Raw genomic sequence first — 23,430 nt, 5'->3', positions numbered from 1 at the left:
AGTGAGTGTATGTGTGTGTGGTATGTGTGTGTGTGGTGTGTGTGTAGTATGTGTGAGTGAGTGTATGTGTGTGTGGTATGTGTGTGTGTGGTGTGTGTGTAGTATGTGTGAGTGAGTGTATGTGTGTGTAGTATGTGTGAGTGAGTGTATGTGTGTGTGGTGTGTGTGTGTGTGTGAGTGTGTGTGTGGTGTGTGTATAGTATGTGTGAGTGAGTGTGTGTGTGGTGTGTGTATAGTATGTGTGAGTGAGTGTATGTGTGTGTGGTGTGTGTGTAATATGTGTGAATGTATGTGTGTGTAGTATGTGTAAGTGTATGTGTGTGTAGTGTATGTGTAGTATGTGAGTGAGTGTATGTGTGTATAGTGTGTGTGTTACATAACATTCCTAACTTCTGACATACGGAGAGGTCTTACTGTAAAATGGGAGGAAAGACGGGGTTCTCAGGTCATTGGCTAAGCCATCCTGGTATCTTTATGGAATAGTTTCACATTTCTGACAAGATGGTGCTCTCAGAGGCCTTGAATATCAATATTTAGAACAAATTGTCTACACTTACTTAAAAAATAAAATACCCAAGCCTACTGGCACAAACCTTTAATCCCAGCACTCAGGAGGCAGAGGCAGGCGAATCTCTTTGAGTCTGCGGCCAGCCTGGTCTACATAGAGAGTTCTAAGACAGCCAGAGCTACATAATGAGGCCCTGTCTCCCCCCAAAATTCATTCATTCATTAACTAATTAAAAATTTAAAAGTAAAATAAAAGCTTGTATATGACAGGTGGCTAGGCTGTTTTCTGCTCATATCTGCCTCCTTCAAATGTCCTCACCTAAATTGACCTTGACCACAATTTAATACAGAAATCACAGGAAATTGGGAGTGGGGGGTTACGGAGGGGATGGGCAGATGGGTGGAGTAGATAAGGCATCCATAAAGAAGCAGCTGAACCCCCAGAGACCTGGTTATCATGATGCCTCCCAGCATGCACTGGGAAACTCTCCTGTCCTGACCTTGAGCAAAGCCCTCGGACTCCGCTTCAGTTTCTTCGCCTGTAACTGTGAGGTGGCGCTTCCCATCTGCCCGGGTTACAGCCAGAATAACAGGGGGTCGGGAAAGCATCCTGGAAAACAAAGAGTATTCTAGCAACGTGAGCTCTTTTCCCCACTCTGAGGCGGGAGGACATCTGTGTGGACCCCAGAGACCTTGCCTGTGATTAGCCAGATTAAACAGGCAGTTCTTCTTCTGCTTGTCATGGCCACAGCTGCCTGCCAGCACCTGGAGCACTCAGGAGACTGCAAGGGAGGTGGGCTTCCAGCAGGGGCGGGGAGGTTGGTACCCAGGGGCAGCTTTACCGGCACTAACTCCGGTCCCTATAGACTTTGATACATAGACACTCCTTAAGCAAACGGGTCTGTTCTGAATCCCAGGTCCTGTTCTGAATTCCAGGTCAGTCACCACCAATGGAGCTAGATCTAAGTCTGCCCTGAGAACTGATATTTAAAATCTCAACATTTTTACTCTTTGGTTTCTTTCCCTCTCATTCAAGAAGGAAGGAAAAAGGATTTCACCATAGTTTCAAGGGCACAACCAGTCAGTCCAGAGTTATAAGGGAAATGCTCAACACCCAAATTTGTCCAACATAGCAGCTCTGCATCCTGAAACTTGCCTGTGACACTCAGAGCATCTGCTGGACCAGTGTCTCGCTCACTTCCTATGTCGGTCTGTGAAGGAGCAGACAGTACAAAGAGCTGTATCAGAAAGGGTCCCTTTGTGGGTAGGAAAGCTGAACCCAAATCAGAGCTGCCTTCAAGGAGAGACACCCCTGATGTTGCATATGAAAATGGGTTATGTGCCCTAATAAAAGATAAACATAAGTAATGAATGGGGAAATTAAAGAGATTACTTTTGTGTTAACGCAGATCACACACAGGGCAAACAAGAAAACTAACCAATATCCTCAAGTTACAGACTGAGGTGAGTGGCAGAAAGGAATGGTATAGGGCTGTGAGAGGCGATACTGGGATTTCAGGGTCCTGCTGAGGGTGAAGGGGTTCAGGGCAAGCCTCCCTGAGGAGGGAGAGAGGGTCAGGGCAGGCCTCCCTGAGGAGGGAGAGAAGGTCAGGGCAGCCCTCCCTGCAGGTGAGAGGGTTGGGGCAAGTCTCCCTGAGGAGATGCCATTTGAGCTGCGAGTCCAGCCTTTCTGAAAAGGGTTATAGAAAGGACTCAGGGTCAACCATAGAATGCCTGAGGAACAACAGCTGTCCAGTGGGGCTGGAGGGTAATGGATGGACATAGCAATCTTCTTTGACTGCCAGCCCCCAAATCATGACACAGAGACTTATTATTATTATTATGAATGCTCAGCCTTAGCTTTAGGCTTGTTTCTAGCTAGCTTTTTTTTTCTTCAGCTTTTTATTAGACCAATCAGGTGTGTTAGGCAAGCAAGGTGAAACAGTAACACATCTTTACATAGTTAAACAAATGCGACATAAACAAAAGCAACACACCTTTACATTGTTAAACAATTATCCACAACACAAACAAATGTACCACACCTTGACTTAAACAGATATTCTATTCCACAGCAGATAAAGGTATGAGGTTATGATAAAGGTGAGAAAGGTGTTTTTGTGTGTGTGTGCGCGCGCGCGCGTGCCTACGCATGGACACATTTCCTCCCTGAGAGGATGGCCTGTAACTTTCATCAGACTTCCAATGAAGTCAGTGACCCAAACAAGCTCCAAGGAATTCTCTGAATCAAAAATTGTCCTGACTCCATCTACTAATGCCGTACAATAATGGTACCAAATGATTTTTTTTTTACCCTTTCTGATTCCTGGAAGCTCGGCATTCTAAAGCAGAAAAAAATTCAGTGCTGGGTTCTACTCCCAACTTTTCTCCAAGGCTGCAAGACAAGCCAGGGGCAGGTGTGATGGTAGGACGCGTAGCACAGCATCCATGGTGATGGGGCAACGTGAGGAGGGTCTAGGAAGCCACCAGAAGTGGCCTCTCTTTCTCTGGGCTGCAGCAGAAACTCAAGGCCACAGGGATGAGGGATGGCCACTTTCCAGTGGTCACAGCAGGTGTAGCCAGCCCTTGCTCCACTGGCAGTGACCAGAGCGTCTCTTCTGCCTGCAGCCTCCTCAACGCCAACAAGATCAACTGTCTGCGGGTGAACACCTTCCAGGACCTGCAGAACCTCAACCTGCTCTCTCTCTATGACAACAAGTTGCAGACGATCAGCAAGGGGCTCTTTGCTCCTCTGCAGTCCGTCCAGACCCTGTAAGTACACTGCCCTGTACTGTACTGCAGCGGCAGACCCCTACCACCAAAACGAGGGTGGCCTGAGGCCCTGTGGGAGGATTTCTAGCACGTGCAGCAGGGATGGAGATGGAGCTCAAAGCACTTACCTGTATGGAGCATCCCAGCAGGGTCTAGCCGTGCTGGGGGTTTATCTCTCTTTAGGACATGTAGCCTCATAGCAACCCAGGAGGATGCCACCGTCACCCCCAGATTCTATGTGAGACATCCAAAAAGAGTGAGGTGCTGCTTACTCAAGGTCACAGAGAGTACAATGCAGGATTGCGAGCTATGCTCATAAGCACGGTAGCCATGGCAGTGTCCTAAGCAGTCTCCATATCCGTGAGACTCCATCCCCTCCTTCCGGAAGCTTCCTGCACCCCGCAAAGCCAAGCCTCTGATATAAGCTTTCCGGGCATACATATGTATGCATAAAGCATACAGAACTCAACTCCCAAGGGTTGCTGGTGTGTGTAAATACTGCGGGTAAACAAATGAGTACAGATCTCAGTCTGTGGTCTTGGCAGTTCCAACCTCAGATTTCAGCCCCAGCTCCAGGCCCGCAATGAGCCCAGGGGTCTCCTGGAACCTCTGGAAGTCATCTGGCCCTTATTTCCTAGTAGTGAGAGGCAGGAACCAATATAGAATGGGAACAGCTGCTTGTGATTGAATGCCGAGCACGTGCGAAGCTCCGTGCTTAGTGCTGTGTTTTCTTGGTGCTCAGAGGAGGCAATGCCCGTGGCACTCCTATAATGCTAAGGTGAATAGCGACAATACCCACTACTATATCTGGAACGCTCATCATTCACCAGTCGCTATGCTAGCTGCCTTATGTGCCTGGTATCACCAAGCTTGGAGAAATAAGATGCATGTTACTCTACGTATAAACTCTGAAACTCTCACCTGGCATTGCCCCCCCCACAGAGTTGGCATGGGTGAAGTGGAGCCAGTCAGCAGTGGGTCCTGCCCCGAGAGGGGAGAGCTGGGAGGCTGATTGCCCAGACCAGATGTTGGCTGCATCTGTGCTGCCTTTGGCAGACAGCTGGCAGCAGATCACCGTCCCCCCCCCCCTTTTGAGTCCTCTCCGAGAGCAGAGCCTCAACACCAGGTTACTAGCAACACCAGTTCGCTAGGGTGCAGCCCAAAGCAGGGTGGTAGAGAAGCAAGGCGCCGCAGGTCACCCCCAATTAACAGCCCTGTCCCTCTTTCAGCCACTTAGCTCAAAACCCATTTGTTTGCGACTGCCACTTGAAGTGGCTGGCTGACTACCTTCAGGACAACCCCATTGAGACGAGTGGGGCCCGCTGCAGCAGCCCACGCCGGCTGGCCAACAAGCGCATCAGCCAGATCAAAAGCAAGAAGTTCCGCTGCTCAGGTAATCAGGTTACTGGAGTGGGGCCCCACTTTCTGACTCAGAATACAGCAGCCCCAGAGAGGCCAATAATCCAATCTGGAGGACAGCGAGCGCTGTAATGGCTCCTGGGGAGCATCTTTGCAAATTAAATTGGGGAAATTCAGTTAGCCCTACAGAAAACCAATTACCTTATGGATTTAAAATAAAACACACTCACACAATAAAAGCATGGGGGAGGGGCAGGCGGCTTGGGAGAAACAGAACCCAGGCACAGTCCAGGAGGAGCTTGCTAGAAGCTTGGAGACTGGGCAACCTTCACTCACACACGTGGGCTTGAGAAGAGGCCAAGATTTATTTTGTCGTCTCTGAAGCCGATTCCCCAAATGGCACAGAAATATACAGCCCAGGCCGGGCTGCAGCCAGGCTTTAGTACAGCCCTCAGCCATAATGGGTTGGGTTACAGGTTTCACAAACACCTTCCCTATCTCCTTGAAGCAGATGGCTGTTCTCTGATGATACGGGGAAACAGCAGGCTGTGGGGAGAAGCAAAGCCTGTGTTCCCATGCCCAGCTCTGTCTAGAGACTGTCTCCCTCCCTCCCCCACCCAGGAAGGACAGGGAGACTAATGGCGAGAGAATTTGCAGCCCACCTTGGAAAGGAAGGTGGTCTCCTTGACCAGTGACCGCTTGAGCGAGCAGTTAGCCGTCATTTCATTTTTCTCTTTTTCTACCGGAAAAGATCAGAACTGTCCTCTGCGCACTGTGACTGATAAACCCACAGCAGGAGGTCCTGAGAGAGGGTGAGCTGCCCCTGACAGTGTGTATCTCAGCCAGAACTGAGCTCCCATCTATCCCAGAGAGTGTTCAGCCAGTGTGTTCTCCCAGGAACAGTGCCAGCATGCGGACTGGCCATCAGCAGACCAGCAGGCAGATTTTGGCTTCCTTGTACCATGTTCTTTGTGCTTTAAGTCAAATTCTGTCGTGTGTATCACTGGGATGACAAGCCTGGGCCTTTTGTCTTACTTTATTTGCAGAGGCAAATACCTGGAGAGGGTCTAGAGAGATGCAGGGACTTTGTGGCAGTCAGGGCCTTGTCTGTTGCCTTCCCCAGCATGGTGACTAGAGAGACAATTTCCTGTGTGGAGCACTGTGCTTTGATTTGCTGCTTCTGATAGCTGCTTGAGGTCAGCTGGTGAGATCCCGCTCGAGAGCAGAGGGAGCTGAGGGCTCCAAAGTGAAGGGTCACCCATGCACCACAACCTCAACCAGTAGGGTCAGGACCAGACTCCTCATCGCTTTCTCCTTGACACTGTTAATATCTAGGAGGGAGGCTGTCCAACTGCTTGAGCTGCTTTCTTCCTAGTCTTCTGGATCCACGTCTAACCCCCAAACACTGTCTTTAGATTCCTCCCTAAGTCTGGTAGCATTGCTGCGAAGAAAGTCTCCCTCCAGCAGCAAGTGCCCTCTGTAGCAGACCAGTCCTTCCCAAGGCTTTCCTCATGACTACCCCCAGTGTTGTTTCCTCTTTTGTCTTTGCCTACTCAGGTCTGAATTAATTAGCTTGGCCAGTTAGTAGTTCCCACTAAAAGGGTCGCTGAAATCAGAGGAGGGCAGGAAGCCACCTGCCGTCTGCGACCCTCAGTCTCAGGAGTGTCTTGCCCATGCCCCAAGGCCTCAAGTTGAGCCTAAACCTTGGGTGGCAGTACAGGGATGTAGGTGACACTGGATCCAGTGATCCTATAATATTAGTCATGGCAGGGACCTAGCGTTAACTGAGGCGAGGACCGGTAGCAAGGTATGGGTGATGCGGACAGAAAGAACGGAGTGGGGAACGAGAAATAGACATTGGAACTGGGAAGCAATAAAGCTAGATTTGAAATCTAGCTGTACCAACGTCTACCCATCTACCTTGGTGTTTACAGGATCCTGGCTTCCTATGCGGGGCAGAAATGGATGGCAAGGATAAAGAAATGGGGAGAAGAGGGCAGAACTCTTGAGCTGACTTTGTCTAAAATAACATTTTAAAAAATACTAAGTGGAAAGCCTATTCCTGTAGAGGTAGTGATGTCCAGAGTCCACATGAGCTTGGCTTAGAACATTTGGTATGCTTTTATATAGCCATGGGGGAAAAGCAGCAAGGTTGCCACTGAGCTGCAAAAGCCTTGGCTTTGAGAAACACCAGGACCCGTACCTTGGCTTTGGGGAATACAGAACCCATAGCCTTGAAGATTTGTGTTTCCATAAAGCTCCAGAGAGGGGAGGGGTGGCAGATGACACAGACTCGAGCTGACAGATAATAACTCTGTGTTTTACTTTCCCCTAAAAGCAGCCCCCTTGAAAAGATGGCTGATGTGATTAGGAGCCCATTTGAGGGCCGCTTCTGCAGTACACACAGCCTCTCCCTGGGAAGGGCATCTGGCTTCCCAGCCGCTTTGCTCTGCCTCTATCAGCTGCATCCATCGCCCTGGACTGAGATCTGTTTAGGAGTGGATGCTGCCCACCAGGGGTGATCTAACAGCCAGTTAAGTCCTTCAGCGCAGGCCCACCTGGGGAGCACTTGGCAGCTGGAGGACACTGCCTGTCTTCTGTCAGGCTGTCCCCTTTAGGGAGAAGCCGTTCTTATGGAAAGGACAGGACTCTTTGGGTATAGCTCAGGGGCACTTTAGAGATTTCAGAGTTCATCCAGTCCACTCTAGAGACAAAATTGAGAACCACAGCAGAAAAAAAAAAAAGTCCAGGCTGTGATTTTTTTTTTAGACACAACCTAAGACACTATAATGATTTTAGCATACTAGGAAGATTCCAGTTCATTTGCCTCTGGGACCTTCCATGTCCTTTTAGAAAAGCAAAGCAAGAAGAAGACCCAGAAGGAACTTTATAAATTACATTTTACTTATTGAGAGAGAGAGAGCATGGCGCAACAAGGAATAGCAGAAGTATGGAGATCATAGGACAACCTTCAGGAGTCTGTTCTTCCACTATCTGGAGCTTGGAGATCGAACTCACGTCACCAGGCTTGATAGCACATGCCACATACTGGCCCATCTTACCAGCCACACTAGGAGGCTCTAAAATGTGTGAAATGTGACCTCCTCATACTGAGGTACTGAGCAGACTCTCAGGAGAAATCTTGGGACCAGAGTGTTCAGGAGCCCTGCAGTCACAGGTGTCAAGCTGCAGTAGAGCCCACTTTACTATTATTGTAGTCTGTAAGATGGGGACAAGGAGAGAGATGAATGGCGCTAGGCAAGGACACGGGTTTATACTATCTCACTGGACCATCATTGCAGACAACAACCCACAGAGTGCTGAGATGCTGAGAACATCTTGTCACTGGACCAGTCCTCAAAACATATGGTAGCGGAGAGTGACGTCACCGTCCTGCCTGTCAGAGGTCAGGTGTCACCTGGCGATGGCTCTATTTCTTTGAGATATGCACAACTCGAGCCTGACGCCAAGTAGAAAGAACATATAAAAGATGGCAGATAAAGGTTGGGTCCGTGGCACACAAGACCACCAGATTGGGTCTACCTCATCCTCCTCCATGATTCCCAGCCAGAGAAGGGGTATAGAAACCAGAAGGATCCTAAAGTTAGATATCTTATCCTCCAGCTAATCAATGGGTTCTCTTGACCTTTCCTTCTTTGTCTTACTCTGACAAAGACCCGTTTTCAGAAGCCAGCCTCTAACGTCCATACACTAGCCCGACTTTTGTGACTGTGTTCTCTGACCATGGTGACTGCCAGTGTCTCGTTCCCAAACCTGCGGCTCCACTGAGTCCCCCTTCTGTGTCCGGCTGAGAATGTGTGGTTTTAATTCTACACTCCCCCTCTACCCTTCAAACCATCTGGGGGTGAACTGGCTATCAGCCCAAGGGGCCTTAGGGCCCTGCAAGGTACTCAGGAGCCTCCGAGCTGTGGGATGCTAAAGGGTGCTTTTGCCTGAAGAGGAGGTTATACTATGCTAGATCATTGAGAACTATGGGAAATCGCTTTTTCTTAAAGACCATAGACTGCCACGAGGCCCCTCAGCTGCGGGGTCGGCCCTGTGTCTCAAAGCGTGAGAAGATGCATTGCTGATTTTCCTGTCCTGTCAGATCACACGGTGGGACAGGGTAGGTAGGCTTCACAGGCTCAATCCGGGGTCAATATGTCATTGGTGTGTTGTCTGCCAGGATGCTCCTGGCTGTGAGTGTCTGATGGCTTCCCATCTGTCCCTCTGTCCTACTGAGTCTCCCTGGGGCAGGGCACAGGGAGGTGGGGCCCCTGTCTTTGGCAGGATCCAGTGGAACGCACTACTGGTACTAATCCCGCTCAGTGGAGGCCTGCTCTGGCTCCTGCTTCTCCACGCTGCTTCCTCTGAGCTCCTGTCCTCTCTCTGATGCCTGCTTCCTGACCTTGACTCTGACCAGTTGCCGCGGGGCTTTCCTTTGTGCTTGATCTAACCATGTGGTGGAACGATGGAAACGGAACATGGTTCTGTCAAGCACCGCGGAAAGCACCGTTCTCTCCTGCAGCATGGCCGCCGCCACCGCCACCACCGCTGGACTCTTCTCTGCTCTGGATCACCACACCTGCCAGACCCTCCTCTCCCAGTCTTGACTCCCAGAGGGATGGGGGTTGGAATCCTGAAGGAGTCAGGGATATGGTGACAGGGGTTTATTAGAAAAAAACCCATTGGGGCCATGCTAAGAGTATCCCACAAATCCTATGCAAAGGAAGTCACTATCCCCCCCCCCCCAGATCTGGTCTCATGTGATTCCAGGAGTGACAGCTAGGTTCCAACTCCCCATTTGAAGAAGACGAGTGTCCCTACGGCTTAGGCCCTGTTGTTTCATGGGAGACTCCTAGCACAAGGTCACTGAGTGGTAGCTAATGCAGAGGACCGGTCATCCTGCTCATGACTTTGACCAGCACCTCTCTTGGCGTGCACTTCATTTGAAACGAATGTAAGCATGAGAACAGATAGAAGCAACCCGGGCCTGAGACCTTGAACTTGAACTGGGTCTCCTTCTGACCCCAGCTTTCACCCCTCGTGAATGCTTAGCTATAGATCCTGTTGAAACCCGGTGTCCAACACGTTTTCTTAACCTTGGAGCACAATTAACATGGAGGTGGGGGACCCTTCATCTGGTGCCGTGTCAGAGGCCAGGAGAGGTCTGTGCAGACAATGGCTGTCTCTGACGACAGAGAGAGGGATCTTGGCACCTTCTCTTTAATTTGTCTCTTGATAAATCCTGGGCCTGGTGTAACCAGAAGACTTTGTTGCGGGTTCGTGCTGAAGTCTGTGTCTTACTCCATGAGTAAGAACTAAGGTGGAAATAAACCCTTATGTAATGGTAGGAGCCAAATTCTGCATTGCCACCAAGCTGTGTGGCTCTAACTATCTCCTCTCTCTGATGGAGACTCAGAGAAGGGCCCCAGGAACTGATGAGTAGTAATGGGTGTCCTATTAGTCCTGCTGACCTTTTGAACATACATAGAGTTCTTACTATTGGTCAGGCTCTGGATGCTTGACACCATCACCCTAATTTTTATTTTATTTTATTTTTATTGAAAAAAAAATTCCACCTCCTCCCAGCCTCCCATTTCCCTCCCCCTCCTCCCGCCCCTCCCCTCCTTCCCCTGCTCCTCTCCTCCTCCCTCTCCAGTCCAAAGAACAGTCAGGGTTCCCCCGCTCCACCCAGGTCTAGGAAGGTGAACATCCAAACTGGCTAGGCTCCCACAAAGCCAGAACATGAAGTAGGATCAAAACCCCGTGCCATTGTCCTTGGGAAAGGTGTTGAGACAGGCTATTAACCTGACCCAGGGTAATATAGGTCCTAACTGGCTGTGCTTTGCCTGAGTGCTGTCAAGCCCTTTCTCTTCTGGACACTCTTTGCCCGTGAAGAAAAATTTTGGGAAACTTTGACTTGAACTGATATGGAGTTGGAGATGGTTTTCACCTTCTCTTTCCAGCTTACATCTGCTCTTAGAAATGACTTGAGTAAAAAGAAAGCATTTTCCAAGTGGCCTTTCTTTACAACAGGACCATACAAGATACCATGGGTACAAGCAAACCCTCCTACGTAGAGAAGCATCCTTCCCCTTGTTGCAGAGGAGACATTCTTAGCACTGCCCACCTCACGTGAGGGCCAGGCCTTTGGGAATGAGTCCATGATAGCACCCTTCCTCAGCATCTCCACGATGCTTTGGCAGTAGGCATGTGGCTGTACCAGGGGGTTCTCCCTCTGTTTTCAGGCAGGTGACTGAGATACAGGGACAGCTTCATGCCCAAATGATAGCCACACTTGTTCTAAAACAGCTAGTGTTTCTCGACCACAGGTGTCTGGTTCCCCCAGCATGGCCTAGGAATGGATGTCTGTATTGTCTGTATGTGTGCAGTGTCCTTGTTCCATTCACACTCGTGACTTGTCCCTTTCCTGTCCATGTCCCTTTCTTTCCAAGCTGATAAGCCCTGACAGACCTTTGAACACTCCCACCCCAGCTCCTCTTTCTAAGGTTCTTCCTCATCTCACCCATCTTGGGGAGGCTTGGGATAGAGGAGGAGGACTCTGGACACATACGCTGGCTTCCCCTACTGACCAGATAACGATGACCTTGAGATGCTTCACACTCCCCTCCCAGACACAGATGTAGAACAAGGCTATATAATAAAATAAGATTAAAAAATTGCTGTCGACTTTCACCTTTCACCCAACCTCTGCCTATTAAAGTTTGTCTATGACTGTGTACCACGTGTTGTCGTTCTGAGATGTCCGCAAGTGGGGAAGAGGCCTCCAAGGGCAGAGGCAGGCAAAAGCTAGGTGATGTCGGCTCCTCCGAGGCCCACTCCAGCAGGGATTGACCTTTATGGCTTGTCTCCAAACCCTACGAGATCCCTCCCATCCGAGCTCACCCCAAGGAGGAGGAGCTTCAACCCATTTCAGTTGGTCCTCTCCTCTGAAGTATTTCTGGCAGTGACAAATACGCATTGAGATTGAAATTGACTTTTAAAGCTTGGGAAAAGTTAAAAATACTTTTGGGTAGTTATGAGCATTAGGCATAACAAATGGCTCCGAGGCACCCTGGGTAGCTTCCGTAATGAAATATGAAGTGACGGAGGTGGCATTTCGGGCTGGCTCTGACTGGGAAGTGAACTTTTTCGGTTATGTACATACGCTGTTATTAACATTTCTGGTTCCCACTCATATAAAATATCACTTTCCGACCCCCTCGTTATTACAAACCAGGGCAATAACAAAAACAGCAGGGGGGAGGAAATGCTGGAGAGAACACATTAGTCCATCGAATCTAATTGCAAAATCATTTCATTAAAATGGGTCAGCAGCTCCACTGCCGAGGTCTGCCAGTTATAACCTAACGATACTACTGAGAGCGATTCCTGCTAACTACAGACTGCTCTCACCTTGATTAAAACGAAAATGCATTTAATAGGCGGCCGTCCCCAGCCAGTGCACGTCTGCAGGCTCACAGCGAAGTGCAAACTGGGCTCCCTCCTGGCTTGCTGCCTTTGCTCAGTCTTCAGGGTTCCTCCGTTTTGCAAGTATCCCGTGGCAGACCTGTTTTGAAGGAAACATAATCACACACATGCCAAATGCCACCCCCTATAACACCACCATGTCGCTCCACTGACAAGACCAGAAATGGACTTTCGTCTGGCTGGAGTTGCAGAATAACCTAGCGTTCTGATATGTCTAAAGAGAAAAGGTGCAGGGTTTATTCAATGAGTGATGCATGCAGGCCAGGAAAAAGATTGACATAAAACGTTGGACCAGGAAGCTGCTGTAAAATTGTGAAACATATGCATAGGTTCTGTTTATGCAAGTTTAGGGGTGAAGGAAGTGGGTGGGAAGGGAGTAGAGAGGAACGGAAAGGATACATCCAGACTTCTGACTCCAGGTTTCAGCTAGATAGTGTCTTTTGAGAATGCGAGGCCCACCAGTTTTGTTCCCGATCAGCAGTGACCACAGGAAGATAAATGAGAGCAGAGAGTACGAGAGCAAGGGAGGCGGGCGTTTGCTTGCCTCATCGTCCTAGCTCCCTGGAGGAGAAACCCATTCTGTCTGCCTCCACCACATCTGGCTTGGTGGTTGTTGCTAGTCTACCTAGCATGAGTATTAGTCACGCGGGTCTCTGGAAGCTAGCTCTAGTCCATTCGCCATGCACTGAGAGCCCCATAGACCTTAGGGTCCTCATCTACAATGTGACATTCTAACCTCAGGGGTTAAGAGGAACCACCCATTTGAAGTTTGGAGAAAAGCAGCCGGCCGCTGGTTCAAGTGCGGTTAGCTGTCAGCTGCTCCCTTCAGCTCCAGCGAAGTTTCTCTGGCCTCTACCAGGTGTTCTGTCATGATCTAGGAAGCACAGGAGTAGAATCACGCCTGTCCATACTGTGCTTGCCTTTTCCTGGAGACTCTGCCTCTGGTATAACTCCCATCTCCACCCAACCCCCTGGGAAATAGGAGCTAGGAAGTTGCAAAGCCTGACCAAATGCACCCTACAACATGGGAACTGTGCGTATTCCGTGTCGCCGTGAAAACACTTCAAGCCATTCGCCAAACACGCGGTGTTCCCGCGCTGAAACACTTCGGAAATATGCACGAGATCCTCGGGTGCTGGCGGCATTCCACTTGTGCCTTGACAAACGTGAAGCGAGCTCACACTGTATACCTGGCAATGCGCTGATGAAATGTGGGTGTGAGAGTGTGAATAACCCCCATGAATAACCCCCACACAACACGCTCACGTCAGGAGAGCCGCGTGCCCTTCCCCATTGCCACTAGCATAATTCATGTGCTCACAGAGGTCTGTCTGACTGGCCCCAAGGGCATGTCTCAGAGACGTCAGTCTGTCAGGCCTGTTGCCATCACCAAATGACCTTGGAAGAAATGAAATTTTGAAAAGAATAAATCTTAGCTCCAACTTCTCGCTCTTGGGAACTGGCCTTTTACTGGCATTAAAGAGAACTTCCTCTATGCGGAAGTCAGGTCTGACCCTGGCTCCATTTTGTTTTCGCTGTGTTTAAGAATTGGATTCATTGCCAGTGTGTTTTTAATATCTGGCTTCTCCTAAGACAACAAAACAAATCTCAGGCAGATTTGTAAGCCAGATTCCCAAAGCATCCGCATTGTGGGCTCCGGGTACCCTAGTGCTCCACCCTCATTGAAGTCAGAGTCAGGTAGGATGCTGGTGGTCATTTAGCACCAAATGAGAAACTGGCCTCCTTTGAAAGACCAGGAAGACCTCTAAGTATGTGACCCCTTCTCGTACCTTAGTTCTACCCTCCAGTGGCCCCCCACAAAAGTCTCCAGTCTGTAGATGGCAAGTGTCATGGAACCAAGAATCTCCTACAACTGTAGGTTGGATTCTGTGTAGGTGCCTTGTGGTATTTCTCCGAACAGAGCATATGTAACGTTAATCAACTTCTCAAAAGGTTCATGACCCATAAACGCATAAGAGAGCCCGCGGATCTGAAGCCTGGCTTCTTGAAAGACAGAAAGTGATGAATGACAAAAGATTGTGTGGGAAACATGTAGATGTGGGGTGTGGAGAGTGGCCAAATGGTCGTCATTACTGTCCGGTATTTGATTCTGCACCTTATAAGCAGTTTCTCCCAAACCTGCGTTTCCATATGCACTTAAGCGTGCGCACACACACACACACACACACACACACCTCTACCTCCCAACTCACCCAGCCACCTCACTCCCCACCTCCAGTCCCGACAACTTTAGACCCTGTGCCAGGAAACCCAAATGATGATGACAACCCCCTCTTTGGCCCCACATAGGCTCTGAGGATTATCGCAACAGATTCAGCAGTGAGTGTTTCATGGACCTCGTGTGCCCTGAGAAGTGCCGCTGCGAGGGCACCATTGTGGACTGCTCCAACCAGAAGCTGGCCCGCATCCCGAGCCACCTCCCCGAGTATACCACTGACCTGTAAGTCCCACCCCACTGTTCCCCTGCCTACATCTCTTTACCCATACCTAAGTCACTTTGAGTTAACCCGAATGGGGTTCTCTGTGTGCTTGGCGAGAAAGACACCCAGGCATACGTGGGCAGGCTGCTTGCAAGTAAAGACCATTCATTGGTTCTGAAGGCTCATTGTAAACCAGGTTCTGCTCTAGGCTTGCATTCCTACAGTGAACAAAGCAAATGGCACCTGCTGGCCCTTAGATACTTAACAGTATTGCCAGAAAACTAGATATTAAATAAAAATTGTGACTAGGCAAAAATACAACTAAGATGATTAAATGTATCTAAACCACCTAATAACCAGGCTAGAAAGGTGCATTGGTTTATGCGAAACTGGGCAATCTGCCTACAACATCCATCATCCCAGTGATCATCAGGGTATATTCTGCCCATCTGGCCAGCTAGGTGGGTGTCCCCACCCTCCTTCACTACTCCCTGTGTGTACCCCCAGAAGTGTCACACTTGGCTACAGAGGATGACCTTCCTGATAGAACCTCCAAACCATCTCCCAAGGTCTAAAGAGGGACAAGGTAAAACTCGAAGCATGATAGAGGCTGAAGGACGGCCTGTGAGGCTAACCAGACCCGACATTTACCTCTTCTCTTCCTTCCAGCCTCCCTGAGACTGGCCAAGATGCCTCTCAGATCTGAAATCCAGGTTCCCAGCTGTGATGGGGGTGTGGGGAGAAGCAGGGGTGATAATGTCTCCCTCTACACTTCAGAAGGTCTAGAAGGGTCACAAGCCTAATACTATTTCTCTTGACTCTTGGCACAGAGTGAGCCCTGGATACGCAGTGGTAGACTTGTGGTTCTGGGTGCTTTCTGTGACTGTTCTTGTCACTGGAGGGCACAGGAGGCTCTGAGCACAGAGATGCTGGGTGCAGGGACCCTGGGCCCCCTCGGACCATAAAAGTCATCAGGAAGAGATATGCTTGGGCTCAGGAGATCCTGAGGAACTTCCCTGGGGGTTCAGGTTACCATTGGTACCCCCATAAAATGGAACCGGAAACTTGGTATTTGACTGTGTTTAAAATACAATGTGTGTCTATGTGAAGTGTGTAAGAAGCCACAATCCCATGAAGGAGGCACGGGAAGGTTCAGACTTAGTGTCTGCCTGCCCTTTCCCATTGAACTCTCCCTGCCGAGCCCCTCACCTCATACTGGCGTTTTTTCATGATTCTGTTGAGCTTTACTGAATATGAAGTTGAGGCAGAGCTCAGCCAAAGCCGTGTGAGGAAGAGTGGCAGACAAGCAGAGAAGGCTGAGCCTTGCTTCTTCTGGCTTCCCACGTAGGCGACTGAATGACAACGACATCTCCGTCCTGGAGGCCACTGGGATCTTCAAGAAGTTGCCTAACCTGAGAAAAATGTAAGTTAAGATGGGGTGCGGAAGCCATTTCAGCTTCCTGGGCCCTCGCCCTTCACTCCTGCCCCCGCACCTCCTCCTGTCCCCTGCTGTGTCCTGCCCTGGAAACCAGGGACACAGCGCAGAAAGACATAGAACTTGACTGTCATCAAGTTGTCATCCTATGCTCCACACCTCCTTGCCTCCTTTCCTTTGCCCCCTCTACTTGTCACAGCCCCCAGTCCACATTCAGCACCTACTTTAGAAGGTTGAGGGGGTACTTGGATCTGGAACAGCAATGGAATAGGGGTATCCGGGACCCTGTGATACTTGGAATTTGGGTGAGGTGTGTATGGAACGGGCACATCAGGAAGGAATCTCCAGCTGTTCTCAATAAGTTTGGTCACAGAGTCCCCTGGTCCAAGTAGAGATTGGGCTTAGGCAAAGGACCTGTATGCTGTTACTGGCTTCTGCAGTGCATGGCTCCTTGTTGTCCCGACCCTCTGTCTCCCTCCCTAGGAGCCAGGGCCGTGTCATAAAGACAGCAAGAAGGATGCTGTCCCCTGTGATAGCCCTTGTCCTTAGCCAGGACTGCATGCCTGCCTCACGGGTACCCATTTCTTCAGTCTTCCGTCACCCATCTTGTGCTGGCTTCATGTTCTATGCTGGGCAGGTGAGGGAACCATAGCTCAGAGAAGTTCAGTGGCCTCCCTAAGGCCACATACTGACTACATGTCAAAACTGGCTCTCAGAATGGGTCCACCTCAGTCCTACCAGTGTGGTCAGGCTCGCTCCCCTCCTCACCCCTTCTAGTGTCTCCGCAGAAGTACCAGAATGGACAGGGCGGGCTTTTCGCCATCTGACTCCCAGGGCACACTTGTCTTTAACCATTCTTCCTACCCCACCCCATATCCCATCTCTCCCAGCCTCACAGAGGCGGTGTCTGTTTCTTCAACAAGTTAAAGGCAGTCCATCACTACTTACCAATTCCATGTTTACTAACTCATCTCTGTACCAAAAGTCACAGAACTTTAAAATCACAACTTTTCAAGCTGTTTGTGTCATTTCCACACATATGGTAGTGAAAGCCCTACTCACCCCAACATGCGTCCCTTAACTGGGACACGCATTCCCAGCTGGGGCTGAACACGGTGATGCTCTGCTTTCCGGGTTCAGCTTCAAGCTGTAAGTGAGCATCCACTTTACAGTTTACCCAGTGGCATGGGCTTCACAGTTTTGTGCTTTTTTAGTGCCAGCTTTGGCCCAAGCGCAGTGTTGGTACACTGTCTAGATACCCAAAGCCTGAGAGGGTTGCCCTGTGCCTCACTGAGGGCACATGCGCTGTGGAGAAGCTTTGTGCATTTGTTCAGGCGTGAGCCCATCACTGCCGGCCATGTGTACCATGTTGATGGATCAATAGTACAGTAAATACAGTGTCTGAGCAGAAAGCATTCACAGAACAAGCTTATTATTGATCGGTTGATGGAAATACCATGGCCAGGGGCTCACAGGAACCTCGTCTAGTGTTCCCGGGAGCAGCGATTCAGTGTGTGCTCGTTCAGCGTTCCTGGTGATAGAGAATTTAACAATCATGAATCATGAGGATTATCTCTAACTCCTCATTTCCTGTTCATCGTATTTCTCCCCATTGGTTCCCTGCAGCCAAGGGAACAGACGCCTTCTAGGCCCTATGCAGCTGCTCTCTCAGTGGCACCACACGAGTGTCCCTGCTGACTCCAGCCGCTGCCTTGAGCCACAGGCCCCTGTAAACAGGAGATGAGCTAGCTCTCTGAGGGGATGGCAGAGACCAGGCACATGTCAGGTTGGTAAGGCTGTCACTGTGGCCCAGCACCCATGAGCTTCTGGCACCCAGCACAATTAGCAACCACTTGGATGTGTCCTTCCCATCTCTAACCAGAGAAAGGTGTGCTTTAATCTCAACCTCAAGACAGATGTGGAGGTTAATATAGGCGAGAGGAAGGTATTGAAGTGAATCAGGCTGCACCAGTACCGATTTGCCTCGCAAACAGATTCCCAGGAGTCTTCACTTCTGCAAAGAAGACAGTCCCCCATACACGCCTTTTTGGTGAAAGTCACACAAATTGTGTTCCCACTTGCGATGGGGATGTGAGCGCAGAGAAATAGCGCTGCAGGCTAAGGAAAACAAGAATACGAATGTGTTATAGGAGGCAGCTGGTCCCCACCCTCAGCCACATGCAACCTGAGCGTGGCCAAACGCAAGCCCAGATCTCAACCGAAGGAACAGATGCCACTCAGCTAGTCCCTTTCTTTGCTATACAGGAGTGGAAGTTGGGGCTGCCAGATATGCCCTGCTGCTCCTGGCCAGCTCAGCATTCAGGTGTAGGGAAGAACCTGCAGGCTGGCCTGCATTGACCCAAGCTCAGCTTTGTCCTTGTCCACTATGTGGTCCTAGGAGACCCTCTGGGGGCGGGGCCTTAGTTTCATCATTTGCGTAATGAGAATAAATTTACTCTTCCTGTGAGCGATGATGAGTGACAAGGCGCTGCTCAGAAAACTAGTGCCTGCCTCGTACGCACAAGACCCCGGTTCAACTCCCAATAGTGCACAAACCGAAGCAGACAAAGAGGAAGAAATAAGGATGGAAGGTGTCGGCCAGAGATGATGCCAGAATCCAGTGCCAGTGGGCCAAGTAGCCTAAAGTATCCAGTTACATATGTAGACAGTTCTGCACAGAAAGTTTGGGGAGCCTGGGGAGTAGGGCAAAGGTGAGACAAGGCTGGGAAGGCTCTGGTGACCATGATAGAACCAACATTAGCTAGCAGTCAACACTTAACTGTACCAGAAAGTTCTAGTGTTTGTTGAATGTTACCCTCACGAAGCAAAACCAGAGGCTTTGGGATTACTTCGTTCCACACCTGAGGGAACGGAGACATAATGTTCAGTGACTTGTCCGAGTTTAAAACTTAAGCAGGGAGCAGAGCCAGGAGCCAGCGGCAGCCTTGCAGGTGGGCTGGGGGAAGGTCACTCCATGAAAGACAATCGTTGTGTATGTCCTTGCACATGTGTGTGTGTGTGTATGTGTGTGTGCATCTATGTGTTCGTGTATGTGTCCACGTGTGCATCTGTGTACGTGTGTGTCTATATGTTTGTGTGAGTCCATCCGTGTATGTGTTTGTGTCTGTATGTCCCTGTGTGTGTGTATCCATCTGTGTGTGTACGTCTCTGTATGTGTGTCCGCATGTGTGGCATGTATGCATGTGTGCGTATGGGCATGTGTATCCATGCACTAATCAGTACCAATCACCTGACTAAGACCCCACAGGATGAATCCAGCCTCAGGCCCCCGGCTGCAGCCGCTTGTCTAGCATTCCTGCAGCCCTGAGTACCACCCCTAGTTCAGCGAGATTTGGGAAGGGGAGTAGAAAGACAGAAGGGAGGGAAGGGGGAAGGAGAAGAGAAAAAGGGGCTCCATGTTCAGAGCTGTGGATCTCCTTGCCGTGAACTTCAGCCCAGTTATGATGCTGAGGAGACACACCTATACATAGTCTGAAAACCAGCCAGCCTCTAGCAAGCCATGGGCACATGGCTGGATGTGTTGCTACTTGCTATGTTTTTTAATAAGAATTAGTTTCCCACTTTTAAAACCGAGGAGCTTTCACAGAAACCATAAGATCTCACTTTCTGGTACCTCTGGGCTATCAGATACCCTGGCAGAACTGGCCCCATAATCTGAGGTTGGCCCAGTAAAGTCAAGCAGAACAGCAACCACTCCCTTAGATGGACATGAGGTCCTGGTCACCTTTGTTTCAAGGGACCTGCTTCTCATCACCATTAAATCACCTGCCTGGAACCCGTGAATACCTAAGCCTGTAGTAGTCCTTCAGGGAGGGACAGGCTCTTGGTCCATGGACAGAACTGCCTCATCCTGGCAGTGTGCCCGAACATATGCTCAGGCATGGCCCATTTTCCTAAGTATCCAGAAAGGACCCTTGGCTCTCTGATGCATTCCTCCTGGGACAGAGCTTAAACAGGACTGTAGCTCCATCCCCACTGTAGGAGTAGCTGGCTGACCCTGTAACTCCAGGGAATAGTGAGTGGCCTAGGAGAGCCTGGCCTCCTCTGCCTGGGCTCAGGCTGGGAGCTGTTATCAATCCTTTTGTGTGCCTCTGTGTTCTTCGGGGAGTATGGAGTCGGGGTCACACAGCAGCCTGTGTATGAGGCCTCTGAAGTCAGAGCCACAAAAAAAAAACACCTTTGTCTTATTTATTTATTATGTTGTTCTGTCTGCATGTTGTCTTCTGGCCTGCAAGCCAGAAGACAGCACCAGATCTCCTCGTCGTGGACATGAGCCACCATGTGGTTGCAGGGAATTGAACTCAGGACCTCTGGAAGAAGACCCAGTGCTCTTACCCTCTGGGCCATCTCTTCAGCCCCCAAAGCACCTTTCTCTAGATAGGTCTGTGGAGACGAAGGGAGAGAACCCAATAACTGACTGCATCTGTGTTCTGAGGCGTCCTGGAAGCAGATGCATCACAGGGAGACTCTGCACTGGGAACACATCCGAGCTCTTAGAAAATCCAGACACACACATTTTCCAGAATATTTGCTCCAAGCTACACTCTGTTCCCCACCCTCCACTCCAGACTTCAGGGGTAAGCCCAGCTTCGATGGATAGAGAGGTAACAGCAGTACTTATGGAAAGCCCTATGACCACACCCCCACCCCACTTCTGTTTCTCATTCTCCCCAACCAAGGACATGCACTTCACAAACCTTACAGCAATGGGATGCTAATTTTGCTCTGCTGAAGAAACAGATGTCAGGGAATGGCCCTCCCACCCCCACTGCTCTATCTTCATCGTCCAGTCCTCCTGCGTGCTCATCCCCAAGGAGCCTCCCACCCTGGAACCTCACCCTGTTAAGAAAGCCTTGACCTCAGTTCCTACATAGCTTGGGGGTCCTATGCTGTGTCCCCCATGCACTCCCTCCATTCCTGGCTTGTCCCTGACCAGGACTATCGGAACTGATAAGGAGACAGGCTGAGTACTAGTTTATCACAGAAATGGATTCCGGTTCAGGAGTGCTCCAGCTAACAGGCCTTAGGGGAGGGACTTTGGGGGATTAAGCAGGAGAGAAAGGGGTTGGGGAGCAGAGAAAGAACAAAGAGAAGATGATTTAAAAGATGGATCAGCTGGAGTTTGTTGCCTCTACAGCTGTCTACTGGGGTTGGCACTGCTGTTCCCAGAGTGCCCAGGCCACCCATGGGAAAGGCAAGTGTCTAACATTGGACCCTTGGGTATCATTATTTTACCATGTGCTTCAAATTGGTCCCCTGTCCATCTGGCAGGCTTCATCCCTGTACTCTGTGAAAGGGTTTGTATGGCCTCATATCCATCCAAGGCTCTGGCATGAAGCAGTTTCCACCCTTACCAAGAGGTCTGGGCATATGGCCAGTGTCTGCAAGCCCAGCAGTTCAGCCAAACTCACATGCTCAGTGAGTCAGCAACATCCTCAGAGCTTCCTGTCCACAGTAGGAATATCACCAGGCTTAGTTCCATCCAGAAAACCATGTGTGCCTTCAGCCTGGACCACAGGATGGTCCAGAGAATCCCTGCTTCTGACTCCTGAAAGAACCCTGGGAACTAGAATTTTCCATGGCTGTGTGGAATCTGCTTGCTGTTGCTGTCCTAATATGGTCTCCCATGCTGTGGACACCAGGTTTCAGAGAACAGGATCTGCTCTCAGATCAGGGTGTACTCGGGAATGGCAGCACTAGGGCTGGGAAGGAATAAGGGTGCTGTGAGAAAACCAAGATCCCAGGACTGGGGAGATGAGTCAGTTGGTGGAGTGCTTACTGCTCACTCATGAAGACCTGTTGGATCCTCAGCATCCATGTATATTCAAGGGCAGCAGCATGTGCCTATAATCCTAGAACTGGGGAGGAAGAGACAGGAGGATCTCCGGGGCTCACTAGCCAGTCATTCTACCTGAATCAGGCAAGCTCCAGATTCAGTGAGAAACCATGCGTCAGAAAATAAAGCAAAGAACAACTGAGAAAGATGCCTGATGTTGACATTTGGCCTTAGCACATACACGTGTATACATATGCACGTGAGTGTGCATGTACACACACACACACAAACAACCAAAACCTCCCAACTTGAATTCTGCAACTCAGTTATACAAGGCAATGAGTCCTCACACCTCCAGAGAAATAATCACATAGGAAAGGGATGGGTTGTTTCTTCGTGTCCCAGAAAGTCTAGATTCATAATCCAGCTCTTTCAGCTGTGTGAATCTGGGAATGTTATGCAATTATCCTGGAACCCAGTCTCCTCAGCCATAAAATCAGACAGTCGTATTTGAGTGTTGTTTGAGGGTCTGATGAGGTTACGATGGTTGGCCTCTCCAAAGTAAGAAGTATCCACTTGTGAGGGGCTTCTGCTGAGAGACCTACAAGCCCCTCAAATGAGTTCACCCCCACTGGGGAGCTGCTTTTTGTTTTTCTCCATCCCTCCTTCGAGGACCACTGCTCAGTGAGAGCCCTGATTGAAGAGAAGAAATAATAGTGAATCTCCCAGAGCATCCAATAAGTGATTACACTGGAAACCCCTTAAGCCTTGGGCTGTGTGTGTTACTCCACCATTACGAGGAGTGCCTCCCTATCCCAGAGCACAAATGCTGAGGACCCAGCGTCAGGGAGCTGGAGGCTGAGAAACCGCCACCTACCTCATTCTCCTGCTTCTACCCCTTCCTTCTAGAAACCTGAGCAACAACAGGATCAAGGAGGTGCGAGAGGGTGCCTTCGATGGAGCAGCAGGTGTGCAGGAGCTGATGCTGACGGGGAACCAGCTGGAGACCATGCATGGACGCATGTTCCGGGGCCTCAGTGGCCTCAAGACACTGTGAGTACCCAGACCTGGGTTCAGGTCCAGAGCGGGGAGGCAGGAGTCAGGGGAGTGAGGGCTGGACTGTGAAGGCTGTGGACATGGAGCCAAGTCAGGCACCATCCTGGCCTTGTGGGTCCCTTCCTCTCTACAGCATCAGACTTCCCCACTTTTAATGCAAGGAAACTGACATGCTGATCCCACCAGCATGCCCACACACCTGAGCACATCCCACTCATAGCCCCCTTATGTGCATATTCCTGCCAGAAACATAGTGAGGGATGCACACAGGCACTCATGCGCCCATTACTCATCAACACAGAAACACGTGATATATCCCAAATACATCTGCAAGCAAGCATCCACGTTCAAGCACATATTCATACACTGAACTCCTCTGTGGCTCCTCTTCCTCCTGGAAGTACACACGTGCACACTGACAGCCATACCATCTGTACAGGTGCGTGTGGATAGCCTTGGTTTGTGTTGACAAGGTGTCTCAGTTACTTTTCTATGACTGTGAAGAGACACCATGACCAAGGCAACTTATAAAAGAAAACGTTTCATTGGGGCTGGCTCAGAGTTTCAGA

General features: G+C 50.0%; 1 protein-coding gene across 2 annotated transcripts in view; it reads left to right on the top strand.

Moving 5' to 3' along the window:
• The window catches only part of Slit3 (slit guidance ligand 3), a 593,809-nt gene that overhangs the window by 491,939 nt on the left and 78,440 nt on the right, over positions 1-23,430 (top strand). For both annotated transcript variants that reach the window (XM_075941332.1, XM_075941331.1), the window contains 5 exons: positions 3,136-3,279; positions 4,509-4,672; positions 14,443-14,593; positions 15,922-15,996; positions 22,715-22,858. In XM_075941332.1, the coding sequence (XP_075797447.1) occupies positions 3,136-3,279; positions 4,509-4,672; positions 14,443-14,593; positions 15,922-15,996; positions 22,715-22,858 (678 nt within the window). The remainder of the gene's footprint in view (positions 1-3,135; positions 3,280-4,508; positions 4,673-14,442; positions 14,594-15,921; positions 15,997-22,714; positions 22,859-23,430) is intronic.

This window comes from Microtus pennsylvanicus, chromosome 11 (assembly GCF_037038515.1).
Source record: "Microtus pennsylvanicus isolate mMicPen1 chromosome 11, mMicPen1.hap1, whole genome shotgun sequence".
Taxonomy (NCBI): domain Eukaryota; kingdom Metazoa; phylum Chordata; class Mammalia; order Rodentia; family Cricetidae; genus Microtus; species Microtus pennsylvanicus.
This window is presented reverse-complemented; position numbering and strand designations above follow the sequence as displayed.